The following is a 21,170-nucleotide window of genomic DNA, read 5'->3' on the forward strand; positions in this document are numbered from 1 at the left end:
GGGCTCAGCTACAGCACTTAGGCTTCGAGTTCAAGCCCCAGGACCAACATACTCTGTCTCAGGAAGTGAGGCTGAATTCACACCCCATTAACTGTAAAGAAAGGTAGTGCATTTTAAGACAAATAAATGGAGTCATGCTCCCAACAGGCCACTATAAATCAATTCTGAATACAAGAAACAGCCATCTGGAAACAATCTCAACTCTAAGTTTTGCTAATATCTAAGTGACAAGCTACATTTCTGGACTTGGCCTCATCTGCAATATGAAAGCAAAAATGAGATAACCTGTGAATACAAAGCTATTATCCCCAAGCCAGAAGTGGTGGTACATGCACATATTACCTACTTGGGAGGCTAGCACAAAGCCTCAAGTTCTGAGGAGTGCTGGCTCATACTGTTAAGAAAAAAAAAAAAAAAGCAGCTCTGGGACAACACCCAGGTCCCAAGTTCAATCCCCTTGCCTAAAAGAACGCCAGAACTGAAGGTTTGGCTTAAGTGGTACAGTACTAGCTGTGAGTGAAAAGTGATGAGTTTAAAGCTCCAACTCCAGTACCAAACAGTAATTAAATAGAACTGTTACTTTTCTCCATGTATCTACATAAAACTGTAGTGCCATACATAACCAATGTTTTGACTGCATATACATAGGTATTTTCTGTTTCTGTCTCCCCAAAACTGCCAATTATGAACAAAACCTTTACTAGGTTAGGGTGTACTTCAGATAAAATGAAGCTCAAATAGTGATTTATCAGCAGAGAAAATAACATCACAACCTACCACATCGTGTGCCTGTATTACCCGATTAGGGAAATGGTTCTAGAAAAGTAGCTGGGAGTACATTCCCATCATGATTCATTTTTTGTTTATAAAGTTGCAGAGTTTGAACAGGCCCCTCCCTACAGCCTTGAAGCTAGACATTTGACTTTTCTGTTCTTTACTTCATTACTTCCATGGAATAGTACTTCAGCAGGCACATTCATTTGTTTCATCTTATTCTTTGGAATAAAGAAAACAGCTCATTTTAAACAAGAAGTTTATTTAAACAACAAGACGCTTGACTTGAAGGGAAAACTATCTAGGATTTTTTTTTTTTTAAGAGTAATTTACCCCTACTTAAAGACAGATTTGCCCTACATGTAACAGCTACGTACAAAAAAGTTATAAAATTGTCCTTGGTTTTACAATGATAAATGAAAACATTAAAATTCTCCAATCAAACAAGGTATGCAAGGATTTTTGTTGTTTTTTTTTCTTTTTTTGTTAAAACAGTGAGAGCAAAATAACTTACTGAAATATAAAGATAAAAGCTGAATGAGCATGCCACTAATGGAGAAGGGGGATATTTTCACAGAACCAGTATTTTTCCCCATCCCATCTCCATTTGATGTCAATCAAATATACCATTGGCCATTTAGTTAAAAAAAAAAAAAGGAAAAAAGAAAAGCAATATGCTTGTGCACATACACCAGTTACTTTATGTACAATAAAGGAATGGGGAAGGGGAAAATGAAAGAATAGAGAAAACTATACTGTAGTAGTCAGGATGTGGTGGAACCAAATTGCAGTTTTCTAATTAAGAATGTATTCTTGGTCTATAAGAACAAAGTTCTGGAGCAAAGTAGCAGGTTCCCTTTTTTAGTAGACACCTCCTGTCTGCTGCTGGAACACATCAATTGTATCTTCATCCTCCATTTCCAACTAGCATAAAAAAGAAAGAACAAAAGATTTAGAATTAAGATCACTGAGTTCTTTTTTTATGTGTACACGTGGGGCATGGGGCTTGAGCTCTAGGCCTGGGTGTTATCCCTGAGCTCTTCAGCTCAAGGCTACCACCTTACCCCTGAGCCACAGTCCCACTTCCTGTTTCCTAGTGATTAACTGGAGATTAGGAGTCTCACAGTCTTTAGTGCTGGGGCTGGCTTTGAATTGTGATTCTCAGATCTCAGCCTCCCGAGTAGCTAGAATTACAGATGTGAGCCACTACTACACCTGGTGATCACTGAGTTCTTTAAATCTATACAAAAATTCGACTCTATTCGAGTTCATTAATGATGTCACAGTTTACCCAGGATAGTCACCTGTAATCACAGCACCAGGGAGAAAGATAGGAAGATATGATTATAAAGTCCAGTTTCTCGCTAAGAAAAGGGGATGGGGAGGAAGGAAAGCTATACCAGTGGGTCTGTAATATTTTCTAAGGAGGCTGAGATCTTGAGGATCTAGCCAGTGACAACAAAATCTGAAGACTCTATACCCAATTAACAAGTAGTAATGCCTGACTAAAAATGTGGCTCAAGTGGTAAAATACTAGTCATGAATAAAAAAGCTGAAGGAGCTCACAAGGCCTTGAGTTCAACTCTAGTATAAATATAGAGACAAAAACTAATGTACTACTCAGGAGGCTGAGATCTGAGGATTGGGGTTCCAAGCCAGCCAGGGTACTAAAGTTCGAGATTCTTGTCTCCCATTAACCACTAGAAAACTGAAAAGTGGTGCTGTGGTTCAAGGGGTAAGGCAGGTCCTACCCCTTGAGCTGAAGAGCTCAGGGACAGTGCCTAGGCCAAGACCCAGAATCACTACTACCACCAGAACAAAAACTAATGTAGAAGCTACAAAATAGGCTGAAATCTGAGGACCATGATTCAACAGCAACCAAGGTAAGGAAAGTTCGTGGGATTCTGTTGTTTTTCTTTCTCTTTTTGCCGGGGCCATGATCCTAGGATGATGACTGACTTGAGTAAAGAGAGCTGTATCAAGTGGTAGAGTGCTGTATAACCTTGGGCAAAAAAACTCAGGGACAGCACCCAGGTTCCAAGTTCAAGCCCTAGGACCAAACAACTCCCTCCCTCCTTTCCTCCAAGATGCATATGAACCCGCTATTCAGGAAATCAGGAGAATCCAAGTTGCACCAGGCCCTGAATTTGAACCCTAATAATTGCAGGGGAAAAAAAAAATCCACCAATATCCTTACAAAGGTGATTGTTCAAGCCCCAGGACTGGCAAACATGAAAATAAATACTTTTGCCCGGCACTGGTGGCTCACACCTTTAATTCAAGCTACTCACGAGTCTCGAGATCTAAGGACTGTAGTTCAAAGCCAGCCTAAGCATGTAAGTCCATGGGACTCTTATCTCTAATTAATCACTGGAAAACTAGAAATAGCACTATGGCTGAAGTGGTAGAGTGCTAGCCTTGAGGTGAAGAGTTCAGGGACATCACCCAGGCCCAAGCCCAGAGTTCAAGACCCAAGAGGCAAAAAAAAAAAAAACACCACAGTGGTTCAGGCCCATAATCCTACCTACTCAGAAGGCTGAGATGTGGAGATAAGTTTGAAACTAGCATAAGCAGTAGTAAAGTCCATAAGACTAAGAAAAAAAAAAAAAAAGATAGGCTGAGAGCATAGCCTATGGTAGTGTGCTTGCCTAGCACGCAAGAAATACTAGGTTTGACTCCTCAGAAAACACTGGAAGTGGCACTGTGACTCATATGGCAGAGCACTAGCCTTGAGCAAAAGTGTCCAAGGACAGTGCCCAGGCCCTGAGTTCAAGTTCTAGGACTGGCACAAAAACAAAAAAACTCTATTAACTCTTTATTTAATACATATTAAGAGGATAGTCTTTTGTTGTCGTCAGTCAAGTCAGTTGTAGGACTCTGAACCTGGATGTTGTCAGAGCTCTTCAGCTCAAAGCTAGGACCCTACCCCTTGAGCCACAGTGCCACTTCCTGCTTTCTGGTAATTAATTGGAGACAAGACTCTCAGACTTTTTAGTGCCTGGACAGACTTTGAACCATGATCCTCCAATCTCAGCACCAGCCCCGAGTAGCTAGGATTACAGTAGCAATTACAGTTGTGAGCCACAGTGAGTGCTCGGTGAGAGGATATTCTAAAAATCAATCATCAGAGTGGGGAGAGGGAAATGAGGACAAAAACATGAGAAAAGGTAGCAATGTTTGTGAAAAAATGCACCTTCTATCTGGCGAATATATTTAACCCTTCTATTAGTTACAATAAAAAATATATTAAAAAAAATCAATCTCAGTAGCCTAAAATAAAATTAATTTTAACATTAACTTCAGTTTGAATATTTTACAGTCTCAAGGCCAATTCTGAACAAATACTGTAGGACTTAACCTTTGCATACTGAAACAGTTTTACAGTGAAATGTTTATGTCTTATTTAAACAGACAAATTTCCCCCCAGTTATCAGGAGAATTTAGCACCTCCTGGTGGCTACAAAATAAACCTGCTGCATGGAGACTGTCATCAATGGAAATTCCTTCAAAGTATAGTGCCCAGGCAGGAAATTCAAGTCCCACAACTGACCCCATCCCTCCAAAAAAAAAAAAAAAAAAATTCCAGACACAAAAAACTCAGGACCCTTAAGACTGCTAGGCTACATAGTTCTGTCACATGAGTTTGAGCCAAGATGCCAAACCTGAACATCACCTATCCACGCCCCTTTTTTGGTAGGTAGTAGGGCTTACACTCAGGGCCTAGGTGCTATCCCTAAGCTCCTTTTGGTCAAGGCTAGCACTCTACCACTTTAGTCACAGTACCATGTCTCACCTTTTCAGTTTATGTGGTACTGAGGCTTAAGGCATACTTGGCAAGCACGCCAATCTCAACCATGTTTTTTTTTTTTTTTTTTTGCCAGTCCTGGGCTTGAGCTCAGGGCCTGAGCACTGTCCTTGGATTTTTCTCAAGGCTAGAACTCTACCACTTGAGCCTCAGCACCACTTCTGGCTTTTTCTAAGTATGTGGTACCAAGGAATCGAACCTGGGTCTTCGTGTGTGCTAGGCAAGCACTCTACGACTAGGCCAAACTCCCAGCCCTCAACCATGCATTTTTTTATAGTAAGGTTTTGAAATTTTGCCTATTGTCAAAATTTTTATCAATCTCAAACTATAAGCTCTAAGATGGCTAACAGTTGATGTAAGCAAACTCACTCCAGCATGACAAACTGAAATAAGACCCATCAGCCAGTTACCCTTGGAGAACACTAGCACAATCAAGGGCTGTATAGCATGAGAAACAAGAAGAAACTATAAGGTTTTATTTTTTTTTAATCAAATACTACTCATGATATCAAAGGGGGGAAATTATTAAGTAGACTATTCTATTTACTGATTAAACTATTTGGCATTTCCTATATTTACTGACTCCTTCCATTTTGTTCTCCTCTGACCATGCTTCACACAACTTCATTTCTGTAAGAACTATATGCCAACATCTAAAATTTCACAAACAAACTCAGTTGAAAAAAAGACAAAAACACAATTTCCTAATTAGTATAGTTTTTACCTGTGCAGGTGTATCTGTTTCATTGATTGGCTGCCCATCAAATCGGAATCTGATCTGCCTCATTGACAAACCCTAAAATAGTTTAAAAACAAAAAGCATTATCAAGAAATAAGAATTCCATTTAAATAAAGTGTGTACTTTTTACCCAATGAATATACTGAGATAATAAAAAACAGTCATCAATATGTTAACACTGCAATGTGTATAATCTGAGGACTTCTCTGAAATACAAAGTTTGAGCATTAAATTGGCTGGAATAATGATAGCTTTACCTAACATTCAGGGCCTTAGTTTGGTTCCCCAGGATTATACCAATGAAATAGGGCTGGGAGTCTGGGCTAGTGGTAGGGTGCTTGCCAAGCATCCAGGTTCCATTCCTTGGTACCACATAAGCCCAAGGACAATGTTTAGGCCCCGAGTTCAACCCCGGGACTGGCAAAGAAAAATGTGAAATAAATTTTTCCAGTCCTCATCACTATGCTATTTCATCTCCTACAATGTCAAACTTTTTTTTTTCCCCCACCCTGGAGCTGTCAAGACATTTTGACAAAAACACAGGCAATTAAGCTGTCAGTCCTTAAAACCCCAATAGCAGCTGCAGGCTGGGTTTAATCCACAACATGGAAGGAGCAAGACATAGTTATCTGTCTCAACAGGTACTGATGGAATAGGAAGACAGCAATATACATGAAATAATAGATTTTTGTTTTTTTGGCCAGTCCTGGGGCTTGAATTCAGGGCCTGGGCACTGTCCTTGGACACTTTCTGCTTATGGCTAGCATTTAAGCCACAGCCCCACTTCCAGCTTTTTCTGTGCACATGGTATAGAGAAATCAAACCCAAGGCTTTGTGCATGCTAGGCAAGCAATCTACCACTAAGCTATGCCTCCAATCCATACTTCTTTTTTTGGGGCAGTCATGGGACTTAAATTATGGGCCTGGCCGCTGCCCCTGAGCTCCTTCCTTCAGCTCAAGGCCCAACTCCTTGAGCCACAGCACCACTTCAGGTTTTCTGGTGTTTAATTGCAGATAAGTGCTTCACAGTCTTTTTAGTGCCCAGATTGACTTTGAACCACGATCCTCAGATCTCAGCCTCCTGAGTAACTAAGATTATAGGCATGAGCCATCTCACCTGGCTTTTATCTCCATTTTTAACATTTTGCTAGTTAAATGGATAACAGTATCCACTTCTCAGAGAATGCCATTATTTTATCTTGTCTGGTGGCCATGTATACCATTGTATACATGTATCATATTTTCTTGCATCTGTTCATCTATAATGGGGCATCCAGATTGTTTCCATTACTTGCCTATTGTAAACAGTATATACTTCATATTCTAATGGTATGAAGCTAGGAAAAAAATACTATGTCAAAAGAAAATATTAAAACTGTATTGAAGCTGGGCACTGGTAACACACATCTGTAATCCTGGCTACTCAGGAGGCTGAGATCTAAGGATGGTGGTTTGACACTGGTCTAGGCAGAAAGTACCCATGAGACTCTTATCTCCAAATAACCACAAGAAAACTGAAGTGGCATTGTGGCTGAAGTGGTAGTTCTTGAGCTCAAGGAAAATGCCCAGGCCCGGAGTTCAAGCCCCACGACTGACAAAGAAAGAAAAGGGCCAGGAGTTTGATGTAGTGGTAGAGTGCTTGCCTAGCATGCACAAAGACCTGGGTCGATTCCTGGGTACCACATACATAGAAAAAAGCCAGAAGTGGTGCTGAGGCTCAAATGGTAGAGCTCTAGCCTTGAGAAAAATCCAAGGACAGTGCTCAGGCCCTGAGCTCAAGCCCAGGATTGGCCAAAGAGAGGGGGGGGGGAGGAGAAAGGGAGGAAGATAAATTATACTGAGCTTAGTTCTTAATTATTTATCAATATAAGGACATTAAAGAAATAATCAAGCCGGGAATATGGCTTAGTGGTAGAGTGCTTGCGTAGGATACATGAAGCCCTGGGTTGGATTCCTCGGTACCACATAAACAGAAAAAGCCAGAAGTAGTGCTGTGGGTACAATGGCTCACACCTGTAATCCTAGCTACTCAGGAGGCTGAGATCTGAGGATCAAGGTTCAAAGCCAGCTGGGGCACAAAAGGACCTGAGACTCTTCTACAATGAACCCCTAGAAAACGGGAACTGGGGCTTGGCTTAAGGGTAGGCTGTAGCCTTGAGATGAAGAGCTTATAGACAGTGCCCAAGCTGAGTTCAAGGCCCATGACCCACCAAAAAAAAAAAAAAAAAAAAGAAACGGTTATTAATAGGCAGTGGGCCTGCTAGCTCACCACTGTAATCCTAGCTACTCAAGAGGATAAGATCTGAGGATCCAGGTTCAAAGCCAGCCCTGCCACAAAAGGAACTGGGATTTATCTCCAATTAACCTCTAGAAAATGGGAAGTGAGGCTGGGCTCCAGTGTAGGACTGACAGCCTAGAGCTGAAGAGCTCAGGGACAGTGCCCAGGCTGAGTTCAAGCTCTATGACCTCACCTCCCTCAAAAATGGTAATCAAGTGGAAAGGCTAAAGACCAGAGTAAATGAAAATGAATAGTAAGTTTATTTGCATGTAGGAAAAAAAAGAACAATGAAACTTATTGAAATTGTTTGACTAAGGGGACAGATGGGTAAGGGAGAATGAGAGGATCTGATATGGATACAATGTGTAGAAGAGTCACAATGTGGCTCATACCAACAATCCTAGCTACTCAGGAGGCTGAGATTTGAGGATGGAAGATCAAAACAGGAAAATCTGGAGCAGGGAAGACAGAGAGGGGGGAGGGGGAGAGATAGAAAGGGAGAGAGGGAGGGGAGGAGAGGAGGGGGGGTGCTAGAGAGTGTGCTGGTCCTGGATACTCTCTAAGTTTCTTTTGATAAAGGCTAGCACACTTACTACAGGAGCCACAGCTCCCTTTTGAGTTTTGGAACTTTAGTGGAGATTAACAGTCTCTCAGAGCCACAATGTGACATACAAGGTGGCTCATTCCAACAATCCTAGCCATTTAGGAGGTGAGATCTGAGCATCAAGGCTCAAAGCCAGACAGGACACAGAAGGACCTGAGACACATCTCCAATTAACCTCTAGAAAACCACAAGCGGGACTTGGCTCAAGTGTAGGGCAGTGGCCTTGAGTTGAAGAGCTCAGGGACACCTCCCAGGCCAAGTTCAAGCTCCATGACCCCCACGCCACACACATATAATAGGGTGGTAGCCTTGAGCTGAAGGGAACTTGACCAAGACTTGACAAAAAAAAAAAAAAGTCTCAAACTTTCCTGCCTAGGCTGGCTTCAGATCCTCAGATCTTCCTGATTAGTTAGGATTACAGATATGAGCGAGCAACTCAGCTAAATTTGTAGATTTATCACCAGTAAGCAGCAATAAGCCAGAAGTAGAGGTGCTGTTCAAGTGGTAGAGCCCCAGCTGTAAGCAATAAATACTTGCAAGAAAGTTTGAGCCCTACCAACCATGCAGATGTGTACATCACAGAAGGGAAAAGGAGTGCTGGAGAACAGGCACAAGTGGTAGTGACAGCAGAGTAAACAGCAAATGTGAGAACTCAGGCTCAAACTCTAGTATTGTCACCAACCAGAAACAAAACACACCTCTACAGTTTTATCCTATTACAACTTACACAGGAATATTATATCGGTGCACACCTGCAATGCCAGCACTGGAAAGGCTATGTAGTGAGACCTTGTCCTAAAATCTAAAAAGGGCTGGGTGCTAGTGGCTCCTGCCATAATACAAAGCCTGCCCAGGCCTTGGAAGTCCATGAGATTATCTCCAATTAACCACCAAAAAACTGTGGTGCTGTGGCTCAAAGTGGTAGAACACTAGTCTTGAGTAGTGCCCAGGCCCAGAGTTCAAGCCACACAATCGAGAGATAGAGAGGGAAAGGGAGAGAGAGCAAGAGAAAGAATTGTCTATTTTTATAGATATCCTTTTGTTTTCTCACTAAACGTCCTTAGAAAACACCGTTTACAGGCTGGGAGCATAACCTAACGCTCACCTGACATGCACAAAGCCCTGGGCACAACATATACAGAAAAAGCCTGAAGTGGTGCTATGGCTCAAGTGGCAGAGCGCTAGCTTTGAGCAAGACGTGTTCAAGGACAGTGCCCAGGCCCTGCTTTCAAGCCCCAGGACTGGCAAAAAAAGAAAAAAAAACCACCACCACCAACACAATGTTTATGGTTTGGCTCTGTATGATTACACTTTTCTGACCCCTTGAAGTAGGAATATAGCTCAGTGGTAGAGCCAAGTACATAATATCCAAGAGACTCTGGGGTTCAATCTCTAACACCGTACATAAAATAATTAAATTATTTGACCTGGGCTTACATCTATAATCCTACTCAAGGGAGCTATATTCTAAAACTAATATTAAATTTCAGAACTGGTTAAAATACTCAAAGTGTTCTGCCAATTTTAAAATACGTGTAAGTGTATGATTAAACTCATATATAGGTGTATTTCATCCTATCACAATCATTGTAATGTTATGCTAATCTAAGTCCCAAGAAAAGTTTTTTTAAACAATTACATTAAGTGGAAGTGCACATATCAATTCCTCACCTGTCGTTCACAATAGGCTTTCATTAGTTTACTAAGTGGTGTATGCCTCTTAATCTTAAATTGCACCACAGAACCATCCTGCCCCGCCACCTTCAAATTAATATGATCGTTGTTCTCAGTCTTGACTCCTTCCTGTTGAAAGAAAAATAAGAGTATAATTCGGAAAATGTAAAATACAAACACCCTTTAAAGCAGCCGCCGCCCAATTTGCCTCAGAAATCAACAGGTTTCTCAAGCTACATGATAAAACAGCACACAGCTGTTTTCAGCCGCTGAAATGAATCTGAGAAATCCAGCAGCAACACCATTAGAGCTGTCTCAAGAATAGGAAAACCTTCATGAGATACTATCAACGTCAACAGTAACATTTGAACAAGTGGTTTTTATCCAATTTACTGCAATATTATTCTAAGCCTGAAAATTTCGTTAAATGGAAGATCTTTTGTTACTCCCAAAGTGTTAAGTATCCTTTCTCTTTTCAAAGTGATTTTAAGAAGAGACTGAAACTGATGAGGAAGGGAACACAAGACCTCCACAACTTGCAATTCAAAACTCATGGCTCACTATTCTCTTGTTAAAAACTTAGCAAGCTCCCGCTTTAAAAAAAATAAATAAATACGTAATCTATACATTAAAGAGAGCTACGGAATACCAAGATTCTTTCTGGAGCATCACTACCTAGTAGTACTCACTCTTAGCAGCTCCATTTTGCATATTTTTGGTTGAAAGATCTGATTTTTTTTCCCCTTTCCCTGGCTCTTGTGAATCAAATATAGTTTTCTCCAGGCTCTTGTGAGTCAAATACGGTTTTCTCCTAAGTCTTTGTAGACTTCAACCCAATCTCAAGTTCACCAAGAATTCCGCAGCCCCTAAATCCGCCCAAGAAAGTGATGGCGAGTGGGGGAGGGTGCCAAAGCAACCTCAAGTAGTGGGGTTCCCGCGTGCCCCTGGCTGCGTGTTCCCCCGGATCTGCCGAGGAGCAGTTGGGTGCCCAAGAACGCGTGTTCAGAAGTTCTGCCCCGCAGAGTCTCCGCTCCAGCCTCAACCTCCAACTTCTCCAAACCACCTGGCGCCCGTGGATTCGGGGATCGTTGGCACCCCGGGGCGGGCCGCCGCCCCTCCCCCTCGCGCCCCCGGACTGGCGGCCGCAGCCCCTCGGTTCCCCGCCCGGCAGCGGCTCATTGATTCGCCCCCTGGCCCTCGACTGGCCGCCGCGGCCCGAGCCAGAGGTCTCCAGCGACCGGTGCAGCTAGTGGGGAGCCCCGCGCCGTCTCGACGGGACTCCCGCCAACGCCGAGGAAGGGCTCCGCGCTCCCAACGCCCTCCTCACGCGCGCCGGCGGGAGCAGGGAGCCCGCGCGGGGCCTACGGGCCCGCGAGCGCCCGCGACCGGCGGCCCGCCTCGCGGCGCGCGCGCTCAGAGGCCCGGGGGCGGGGGAGGGCGGCGGGCCTCCTTCCGCGCGGGCGGGAGGAAGGGAGGGAGGGAAAATGGCGCGGAGCGACGGGCCTGAGCCGCGGCCCCGTGGGGGGCCCGGGAAGGCGCGAGGAGACCGCGGCGGGCTCGGGCCGGCCCCTGGCCCGTGCCTTCCCATCCCCGCGCGGCGACGCGAAGAGCGGACGCCAAACTCACCTTGGGCTTTTCGTCGGCCATCGCGAGCGCCCGAGTCTCCTCAGATGTCGCTTCACAAAAGAGGTCCCCGGTCCGCACCGAACGAGCACACAGGCAGCACCACAGCGGCTGGAGGAGGTGGCAGCGGTGGACGAGGCGGAGGGCGCGCGCACGTCATGCGCTCCCTCCCCCAACCCTGCGTGCGCGAGCACGAGTCGCCGAGGATTCCTATTGGCTAGCGTCTCGCGGGAGCGCGCAACGCTTACATAACCACCCCCGCCCCCCGCCCCGCGCCGCCGCCGCCTGGGCCAGGCGCCCGCCAGGTCGGCGGGAAGAGCCGCGGACACGCGCACCCGGCCCGCCTCGGGGGCGCGCCTTGGCTCTGGGCGGGGCTGTATTGTCCTCCTTCTGTAGTGGAGCATAATCAAAATGGCTTCCAGCTGGTCCTTGGCGAAGACGACGGGGCTCGAGGCTTCCCTCGTGAGCCACAGGCCGGGAGAGGTAGACCAGCTAGACGTGGGGTAAAAAGGACCTAAATCAAAGCCCACAAAAGAGATTCTGGAGGGAAAGCAGCCTCTCGTCCAGTGGGCCACACGCAGCCCTCTCCATTTTCAGAGCACCCTCAGACTTGCTCCTCCTCAGCCCCATCTTTTGGATGTGAAAGCTCCACCCTCACGTGCCTTCCCTGGGGGCTGAGGCTCCCCGTGGGTAAACCCTAAACCTCGTCTGCCTGAGGGAAAACGTGCATGTGTCCATCCAGAACACTCCTGCTCTCTGCTGGGCGCTGGGGCCGCAGCTACTCTGGAGGCTGAGATGCGAGGATCCCGGGTCGAAGCCAGTCTGGGCAGGAAAAAACCTCCCCGAGGCGCCACTGGAAGAGCCGGGAGTGAAGCAGCGGCCCACGTGGCCTTCAGTGACCCAGGCTCGGGGTTCAAGCCTCAGTACCCGGGCACAAAAACACGACTCCTTAACTCACGGCCTGTTTTCCACCTTAAAGACAGACAGCTGCCTGTGGCCTACGCTTGTAATCCCAGCACCGGCAGCTGAGGTCTGGAGCATTCAGGTATGAAACCAGCCCAGGAAGGAGTGCTGGGGACTCTTAGCTCGATTAATCTCTCTCTCTCACACACACACACACAATGGTGGAAATGAAGATGTGGTTCAAGCAGTTAGAGCACCAGTGGTGAAAGAAAACAAACAAACAAAACTCAGGGCCAGTGCCCAGGCCCACAGTTCAAGGCTCGGGACCCCTCCCCCACACGTACACACAGAGCCATCAGGGATAAACTACCAAACTAGTCCTTCTTTTCCTCCTGCACCCAGTCACAGAACTGAAGTAGGCTCCTCCATATTGAAAAAACACTGTGCAGTGGATTCCATCCTGTGGCCTTGGTTCTTTCACATTGGTAGTGTGTTCTTTCACATTTATGTTACCGTGGAGGGAAAAAAATAAGTCTCACTTATTGTGTTACCACCAGAACTCAGTCCATTCTTGGTCCCAAACAGCTTGAAAAACATGTCCACGGCAGCTGTCTCCGACGGTTCACCTCCCACTTCCTGCATCTACTGCAATCTGGTCTTCAAAACTCCACAAAGCTGCTGTTTCCGAGGACACTTAGGCTGAATCCCTGTGCATCACATTAGTCACTCTCCATGAACTCTAGCGATTTCACAAGTAGGTTTTCCTGCGATCTTTGACCTTAGCACTCCAGGAATTTTTTTTTTTCTTCCTTAGCCCTTCCCTTAACTGTTTCTTAAGGGTTTTGTTCTAGATCTTTTTCAATTACCATTGCATATATTCTCTGGATGATTTCAGTCACTACCATTACCTTATTTTGGTTGGTTGGTTTTTTGTTTTTTTCCTAGCACTAGGGCTTGGATTCTGAGGCTAGGCACTGTACTTAGCTTTTTCTGCTGGAAGCTGGAGCTTTTACTGTTTGACAGCTCCACCTCTGGCTTTTTGGTAGTTAATTGGAGATGGGGGGGGGAGGGAAGGTCGTGGTGGGGGAACAGGATGAACCGGAGGTAGTGGGGTGAGGGAAAGGGGGACAAAAACAAGAGAAGGCATATCAATGTTCTAGAAGTAAGGATCCACTACCTGATGAATGTAACTGTAACCCCTCTATACATTACCCTGACAATTAAATACAATTTAAAAAAAATGTCTTAAGGACTTTCCTGAGTTATTCAGGAGACTGTGATCTGAGAATCTAGGTTTAAATCTAGCTGGGGCAGGACAGTCCTTGAGAATTAACCACCAAAAAGCTGAAAGTGGAGCTCAGGCTCAAGTGTTAACAAAGTATCCCAAAATATAATGAAGTCGTCAGCACTCAGTTAATCGGGCTAGGAATCTTTTATTAGCTGTGCATCCTTTGTCCCCCAAATGAAATCTTCATTTTACTTTTCTTGGTTTGTTGTCTCCCTAATTCCCTAATCCATGACTTTTATTCTTTTTTTTTTGTCGATCCTGGGACTTGGATTCTGGGCCTGGGTGCTGTCCCTGAGCTCTTCAGCTCAAGGCTGAAGACTACCCCTTGAGCAACAGCACCACTTTTCTAGAGATTAATTGGAGATAAGAGTCACAGCCTTTAGTGCCTTGACTAGCTTTGAACTGAGATCCTCAGATCTCATCCTCCCGACTGAGCCACCACACCCAGCTTTCCATGACCTTTCTTTATAGCTGCCATTAAAATCCTGACCCCTAGCCAGAAAGCCTAGGGATATTCTTGTCTCCTCCTGACATACAACACTTAGCACATTTAATCAATTTTCATATCTTATCCATTCTGTCATCTAAATACTAGTTAAAACTGTTTAAGCCAAGCTTCAGTGGCTCATGTCCTAATCCTAGATACTCAGGAGGCTGAGATCTGAGGATTGCAGTTCAAAACTAGCCCTGGCATAAAAGTCTGAAAGTCGGGCCGGGAGTTTGGCCTAGTGGTTAAAGTGCTTGCCTAGCATGCATGAAGACCCAGGTTCGATTCCTCGGTACCACATACATAGAAAAAAGCCGGAAGTGGTGCTGAGGCTCAAGTGGTAGAGCTCTAGCCTTGAGAAAGTCCAAGGACAGTGCTCAGGCCCTGAGCTCAAGCCCAAGACTGGCAAAAAAAAAAAAAAAAAAAGTCTGAAAGTCTGAGAGATTCTTATCTCCAGTTCACCACCAGAAAATTACAAGTGGAGCTGTGGCTCAAGTGGTAGAGCACTAGCCTCGAGCTAAAAAGCTCTGGGACAGCATCCTGGCCCAGAGTTCAAACCCCAAGACTGACCAAAAACAAAAAAACTATCTACTCCAGTTCAGATCTAGCTTCTGCCTTTGAGTGGAGGTTCTCCTAACCTTCCTTGATGAGAAGAGGTTAAAGAAGGCCAAGCACCCAATTTCTAATGCCTGTAATGCTAGCTACCCAGAATGCTGAAATTTGAGGATTGAGATTCAAAGCCAGCCCAAGTAGAAAGGTCCATGAGACTCATATTCAATTAAACAGAAAAAAAGAAGGAAAAGGTGTGGCCCAAGTAGTAGAGCACTAGCCTTAATCAAAAAAGCTAAGCAATAGTATGTATGAGGCTCTTGAGTTCAGATCCTAGTACTTGCAATATATATATATACATATATATATGTATATATATATTGTATATATATTGTATATATATATATATGTATATATATATGTGTGTATAAATGTATAAAGTTTGGCATAGTAATAGAGTGCTTGCCCAGAATGCACGAACACCCAAGTTTGATTCCACCGTACCACATACATAGAAAAAAGCTGTAAGTGCTGCTGTGGCTCAAGTGGTAGAGTTCTAGCCCAAGAACAGTGTTCAGGCCCTGAGTTCAAGCCCCAGGACTGGCAAACATTAAAATATAGACAGAGAAAGATAGATAAGAGAACCAATAATTGTCAGACAACTGTCATGTACTAGGCACTGAGTGGAGATTTATTAATATTAGCTCATTTTCTCCGATTCAAATCCTTAGTTGGCCACCAGTGGCTCATGTCTATAATCCTAGCTACTCAGGATACTGAACTTGGGTCATTTTTGTTGCCACAGCATTCTTCCTCAACTTCATAGTATTTCAAAAATCTGTCAATGAGGGGCCGGGAGTTTGACCTAGTGGTTAAAGTGCTTGTCTAGCATGCATGAAGATCCGGGTTCAATTCCTCGTGTACCACATACATAGAAAAAAGCCGGAAGTGGTGCTGAGGCTCAAATGGTAGAGCTCTAGCCTTGAGAAAGTCCAAGGACAGTGCTCAGGCCCTGAGCTCAAGCCCAGGACTGGCCAAAAAAAAAAAAAAAGAAAAAAAAATCTGTCAATGATGATGGAAGTGAAGGTAAGGCTCAAGCCTTGAGGGGAAAAGCAATGGGATAGTGCAAAGACCTGAGTTCAAGCCCAGTATAGTCAGGCACACACAAAAATACATAATATTAAACTTCCCTTCATTAACAACTGAACTAAGTCTACAGATCTAACACAATATTCATCAAAAGACCTATGTTAGTCTTTACAGAAAAAGAAAAGTCAGGGTTGGGAATGTGGCTTAGTGATGAAGTTTGTCCAACATGCATAAAGCCCTGGGTTCAATTCTAAAGTACTACATAAACAGAAAAAGCTGGAAATGGCGCCGTAGTGCAAGTGCTAGAGTGCTAGCCTTGGGCAAAATGAGCTCAGACACAAAGTCCAGGCCCTGAGTTCCAAGTCTTAGGACTGGCAAAAAAAAAAAAAAAAAAAAAAAAAAAAATTGGCAGGTTCGGCACTGGTGGTTCATGCCCATAATTCTAGCTTCTTAGAAGTCTGAGATCTGAAGATCAGAGTTCAAAGGCTTGACTACATATTAAGTTCCAAGTAGCCAGGGCTATATATGTTAATCTTGTATCTTGACTACCCTCCCCCCACCGCCCTGGCCCCAGTCACAGAGTCCATTGAGAAATTTTAATCCTTACCAAAACCCCTGAAAAACACATAAGTAAGCAGGTTTCCAGGTTGCTCCTTTCTATAATTCTAGGCACTGAGAAGCTGAGATCTGATAATACAGGTACAGCCAACCTAGGCAGGAAAATCTGTGCAAAAAAAAAAAAAAGCTAAAGGCCCTGAATTCAACTTTTGGAACCAGAAAAAACAAAAGAGGGAAGCAGTCTCGGAGGCTCACGCCTGTAATCCCAGCTACTCAGGAGAATGAGAGCTGAGGATCAAGGTTCAAAGCCAGCTCCTTCACAAAAAGACCTGAGATTCTTATCTCCAACTAACCTCTAGAAAACAGGAAGTGGGCTTGGCTCAAGGGTAGGCCTGTAGCCTTGAGCTGAAGAGCTCAAGGACATCGCCCAGGCCAAGTTGGAGCCTCAAGATCCACCAAAAAAAAAAAAAAATTAAAAGAGGGAGGGGCTGGGAATTTAGCCTAGTGGTAGAGTGCTTGCCTAGCATGCACGAAGACCTGGGTTAAATTCTTTAGTACCATATACGTAGGAAAAAAGCCGCAATTGTTGCTGAGGCTCAAGTGGTAGAGCTCTAGCCTTGAGAAAGTCCAAGGACAGTGCTCAGGCCCTGAGCTCAAACCCAGAACTGGCAAAAAAAGAAAGAAAGAGGAAAAGAAGGAGGGAGGAAATCAAGAAGGAAAGGAGGGAGGGAGAAAGGGAAGAAGAAAGGGAGAAAGGGAGGGAGGGAAGAAGGAAAAAAAATGTAAAAAGTAAAATGTAAATCACTAAATTGCAATCAAGGACAGCATACACCCTCCTCAAGCTTCAAGTTTCTCTAACTGACTTCACATGAGTTCTCAAGCTATCATCAAATATTGCTGGAATATTGAATACTGAATTCTTTTTTTTTTTTTTTTTTTTGTGGTTCTCTGTCCCTGAGCTCTTCAGCTCAAGGCTACTGCCCTACCCCTGGGCCTGGGCATTATCCCTGAACTCTTCTGCTCAAGTCTACTGCCTTACCCTAGAGCCAAGGCCCAGTTCCCCTTTTTCTAGAGATAAGAGTTTGATTAGAGATAAGAGTTTCAGGTCCTTTTGTGCCCAAGCAGCCTTTGAACTTCAATCCTCCTATCTCAGCCTCCTGAGTAACTAGGATTACAGTGTAAGTCAGCACACCTGGCTTGAATTCCTCATTTTTACCGCAAATCTGGAAGTAGAATGGTTCTGACAGCCGGTAATCAATAAAGATGTTATTATTTATTTATTTATTTTTGCAGTCCTGGGCCTTGAACTCAGGGCCTGAGCACTGCCCTTGGGCTTTCTCAAGGATAGAGCTCTACCACTTGACCCACAGCAACATTTTTGGCTTTTTTTCTTCTATGTATGTGGTACCCAGGAATTGAAACCGGGTCCTGGTACATGCCAGGCAAGCACTCTACCACTAGGCTAAACTCCCGGCCCTAAAGGTTTTTATTTTATTTTATTTTTTGCCCGTCCTGGGCCTGAGCTCTGTTCCTGATCCTCTCTATGCTCAAGGCTAGTGCTCTACCGTTTGAGTCACAGCACCACTTTCAGCTTTTTCTGATTAGTTTGTTGGAGATAGGAGTCTCACGCTTTCCTGTCCTGCTGGCTTCAAACCATGATCCTCAGAGTAGCTTGGATTACAGGTGAGAGCCACTGGCACCCAAAAAGGTTTGTTGGCTTATTGATATTGATACTAATTCTCCTCCTCCTCCTCCTCCTCTTCCATGTACTTGTATATGTACTTATACTGAGGGGCTGAGGGGGTTGAACTCAGGGGCACTCTCCCTTAGCACTTTTTTTTTTTCTTGCCAGTCCTGGGCTTGAGCTCAGGGGCTGAGCACTGTCCTTGGACTTTCTCAAGGCTAGAGCTCTACCACTTGAGCCTCAGCACCACTTCTGGCTTTTTTTTTTTTCTATATATGTGGTACCAAGGAATGGAACCCTGGTCTTCATGCATGCTAGGCAAGCACTTTTAACCACTAGGCCAAACTCCTGGCCCCTCCCTTAGCACTTTTGCTCAAGGGTAGAACTACCACTTGAACCATAGCTCCACTTCCAGCTTTTTGTTGGTTAATTGGAGATAAAGAGTCGTACAGACTTTCTTCCCTGGCTAGTTTTGAACCATGATGTTCCTCAGCCTCCAGAATAACTAGGATTATAGTGTGAGCCACCTGGTACCTAATAATGATAATTCTAGAAATCACGTGTGTGGGGGGGCCTTAAATCCAGATTCTAGGGACTGTCCCCTTTATTGATGCTAATTACTTTGCATAGAACTTTTCCAGAATACTATAATGCCTAAATAATCTTTTCCAAATACCTATTAGTTATGAAGCCTCCAATAACTTTTTTTTTTTTTTTGCCAGTCTTGATGCTTGAACTCAGGGCCTGAGCACTGTCCTTGGACTTTCTCAAGGCTAGAGCTCTACCACTTGAGCCTCAGCACCAGTTCTGGCTTCTTTCTATGTATGTGGTACCGAAGAATCGAACCTGGGTCTTCATGCATGCTAGGCAGGCACTCTATCACTAGGCCAAACTCTCAGCCCCTTCACTAATTTCTTTAACCCTACCAATGTCCCAATCTAACTCCTCTATCTATAGCTAGCTTCAAGCTGGAACTGGGAAGAAGAGAAGCTCCATGACTTATGAAGGCTAAACTTTACTCAGCAGGTTGAGTTAGAGGTTCAAGGTCAGCCTGGGCAGGAAAGTCAGAGACACTTACCTCCAATTAGCCATCAAAAAGCTACAAGTGGAGCTGTGGCTCAAAACAGTTTAGGGATAGTGCCCAAGCCCTGATTTCAGACCCAGGACAAGTGTGCATGCATGTAATCCTAACTACTCAGCAGGCTGAGATCTGAAGATTGCAGTTCAAAGCTAGCCCAGGCACTAAAGTTCTTGAGATTCTTATCTCCAATTAACTATCAGAAAACCTGAAGTGGCACTGTGGCTCAAGAGGTAGGGCAGTAGCCTTAAGCTAAAGAATCTCAGGAATAGCACTCAGGCCCAGAGTTCAAGTCCCACAACCAACCAACAAAAAAAAAGTTTTTAAAAATAGGTCATTTAGAATAATTTTAGGTAATGTTTTCCCACAGGTAAAATATTCATGTTTGCCCTATTTTCAGACCAAATTCTTTTTTTTTTTTTGCCCGTCCTGGGCTTGAGCTCAGGGCCTGAGCACTGTCCTTGGACTTTCTCAAGGCTAGAGCTCTACCACTTGAGCCTCAGCACCATTTCTGGCCTTTTTCTATGTATGTGGTGCCGAGGAATTGAACCCGGGTCTCCATGCATGCTAGGCAAGCACTTTAACCACTAGGCCAAACTCCTGGCCCCCAGACCAAATTCTTTTCCTCAGTAAAATGTAAAATCCATTACACTTTCAGGCATTATTTCCTAATACTTACCTTAATAAAACAAAACAAACTGGTATAAGAGTTTGAGTAGAGTGCCTCATGCATGCCCATGCAAGGCAAAGCTGCTGATTCTGTCCCACTTGAACCATAGCTCCAGCTGTTGTTTTTGATACCATTCTGGAGCTTGAACTCAGAGCCTGGGTGTTGTCTGAGCTTTTTTCACTTAAGGCTAGGACTCCATCACTTGATTTTTTTTTTTTTTTTGGCCAGTCAGTCCTGGGCTTGAGCTCAGGGCCTAAGCACTGTCCTTGGACTTTCTCAGGGCTAGAGCTCTACCACTTGAGCAGAGCACCACTTCCAGCTTTTTTCTATGTATGTGGGACCAGGGAATCTTCATGCTTGCTGGACAAGCACTCTACCACTAAGCCAAACTCCCAGCCTGGACTCCATCACTTGAGCCACACAGCTCCACTTCTAGATTGTTAGAAACTTTTTTTTTTTCTTGGTTGGTCATGCAGCTTGAACTCTACCTGGGCACTCTTCAGCTCAAGGCTACCGCCTTACCCTTGAGCCAAGCCCCACTTTCCATTTCCTAGAAATTAATTGGAGATAAGAGTTTCTAGTCTGGGGCTGGAAATTTGGCCTAGTGGTTAAAGTGCTTGCCTAGCATGCACGAAGAGTGGGGTTCGATTCCTTGGTACCACATACATACAAAAAAGCTGGAAGTGGTGCTGAGGCTCAAGTGGTAGAGCTCTAGCCTTGAGAAAGTCCAAGGACAGTGCTCAGGCCCTGAGCTCAAGCCCAGGACTGGCAAAAAAAAAAAAAAAAAGAGTTTCTGGTCATTTTGTGCCAGGGTTGGCTTTGAACCTTGATCCTCAGATCTTATCCTCCCTAGTAGCTAGGATTACAGATGTGAGCCACCAGCACCTGGTGATTATTGGAAATTTTATAAGAGATAAGAGACTCACAGACTTTCTAGTCCAAGCTAAATTCAATCCTCAGTTCTCAGCCTTCTGAGTATGATTACCGGATTGAGCAATGCCTGACACCTGGGCTTAGTCTTTTTTTCCCCTCCCCAGTCCTGGGGCTTGAAGTCATGGCCTGAGCACTTCCTTGAGCTTTCTAAAACCTAGTGGTCTGCCATTTGAGCCACAGCACCAGTTCCAGCTTTTCCTATATATGTGGTACCAAGGAATTGAACCTGGGTCTTCGTGCACTTTACCACTAGGCCAAACTGCCGGCCCCTGTGTTTGTTTGTTTGCCAGACCTGGGTTTGAGCTCAGGGCCTGAGCACTGACTGTCCTTGGATTTTCTCAAGACCAGAGCTTTACCACTTGAACCTCATCACCACTTCCAGCTTTTTTTCTATGAATGTGGTACCTAGGAATCTAACCTGGGTCTTAGTGCAT

General features: G+C 44.6%; 1 protein-coding gene across 2 annotated transcripts; it reads right to left on the reverse strand.

Annotated features, from left to right (window-relative positions):
• Window positions 1-858: 858 nt before the first annotated feature.
• On the reverse strand, window positions 859-11,683 carry Sumo2 (small ubiquitin like modifier 2). Of its 2 annotated transcripts, none has more exons than XM_090350266.1 (4): window positions 10,564-10,785; window positions 9,872-10,003; window positions 5,304-5,375; window positions 859-1,698 (listed from the first exon to the last, which is right to left on the reverse strand). In XM_090350266.1, the coding sequence occupies exons 1-4, from the start codon at window positions 10,576-10,578 to the stop codon at window positions 1,636-1,638; spliced, it is 282 nt and encodes a 93-aa protein (XP_090206392.1). In that variant the 5' UTR covers window positions 10,579-10,785; the 3' UTR covers window positions 859-1,635. The 2 variants fall into 2 exon arrangements, with proteins under 2 accessions (XP_090206392.1, XP_090206391.1); XM_090350265.1 differs by lacking the exon at window positions 10,564-10,785 and adding an exon at window positions 11,501-11,683 and having other exon boundaries at window positions 862-1,698.
• Between the last annotated feature and the right edge of the window lie 9,487 nt (window positions 11,684-21,170).

Source organism: Megascapheus bottae, chromosome 17 (assembly GCF_031878675.1).
Source record: "Megascapheus bottae isolate mThoBot1 chromosome 17, mThoBot2.hap1, whole genome shotgun sequence".
Lineage (NCBI taxonomy): Eukaryota > Metazoa > Chordata > Mammalia > Rodentia > Geomyidae > Megascapheus > Megascapheus bottae.

Bases quoted from the DNA above. Each gene is read 5' to 3' on its own strand.
- Sumo2 (XM_090350265.1), bottom strand. From the start codon at position 11,521: ATGGCCGACGAAAAGCCCAAG. The intron at 10,004-11,500 runs GTGAGTTTGGCG...TTCTTTCAACAG, and splicing joins TGGCCGACGAAAAGCCCAAG to GAAGGAGTCAAGACTGAGAA. The intron at 5,376-9,871 runs GTGAGGAATTGA...AAACTATTTTAG, and splicing joins AAGCCTATTGTGAACGACAG to GGTTTGTCAATGAGGCAGAT.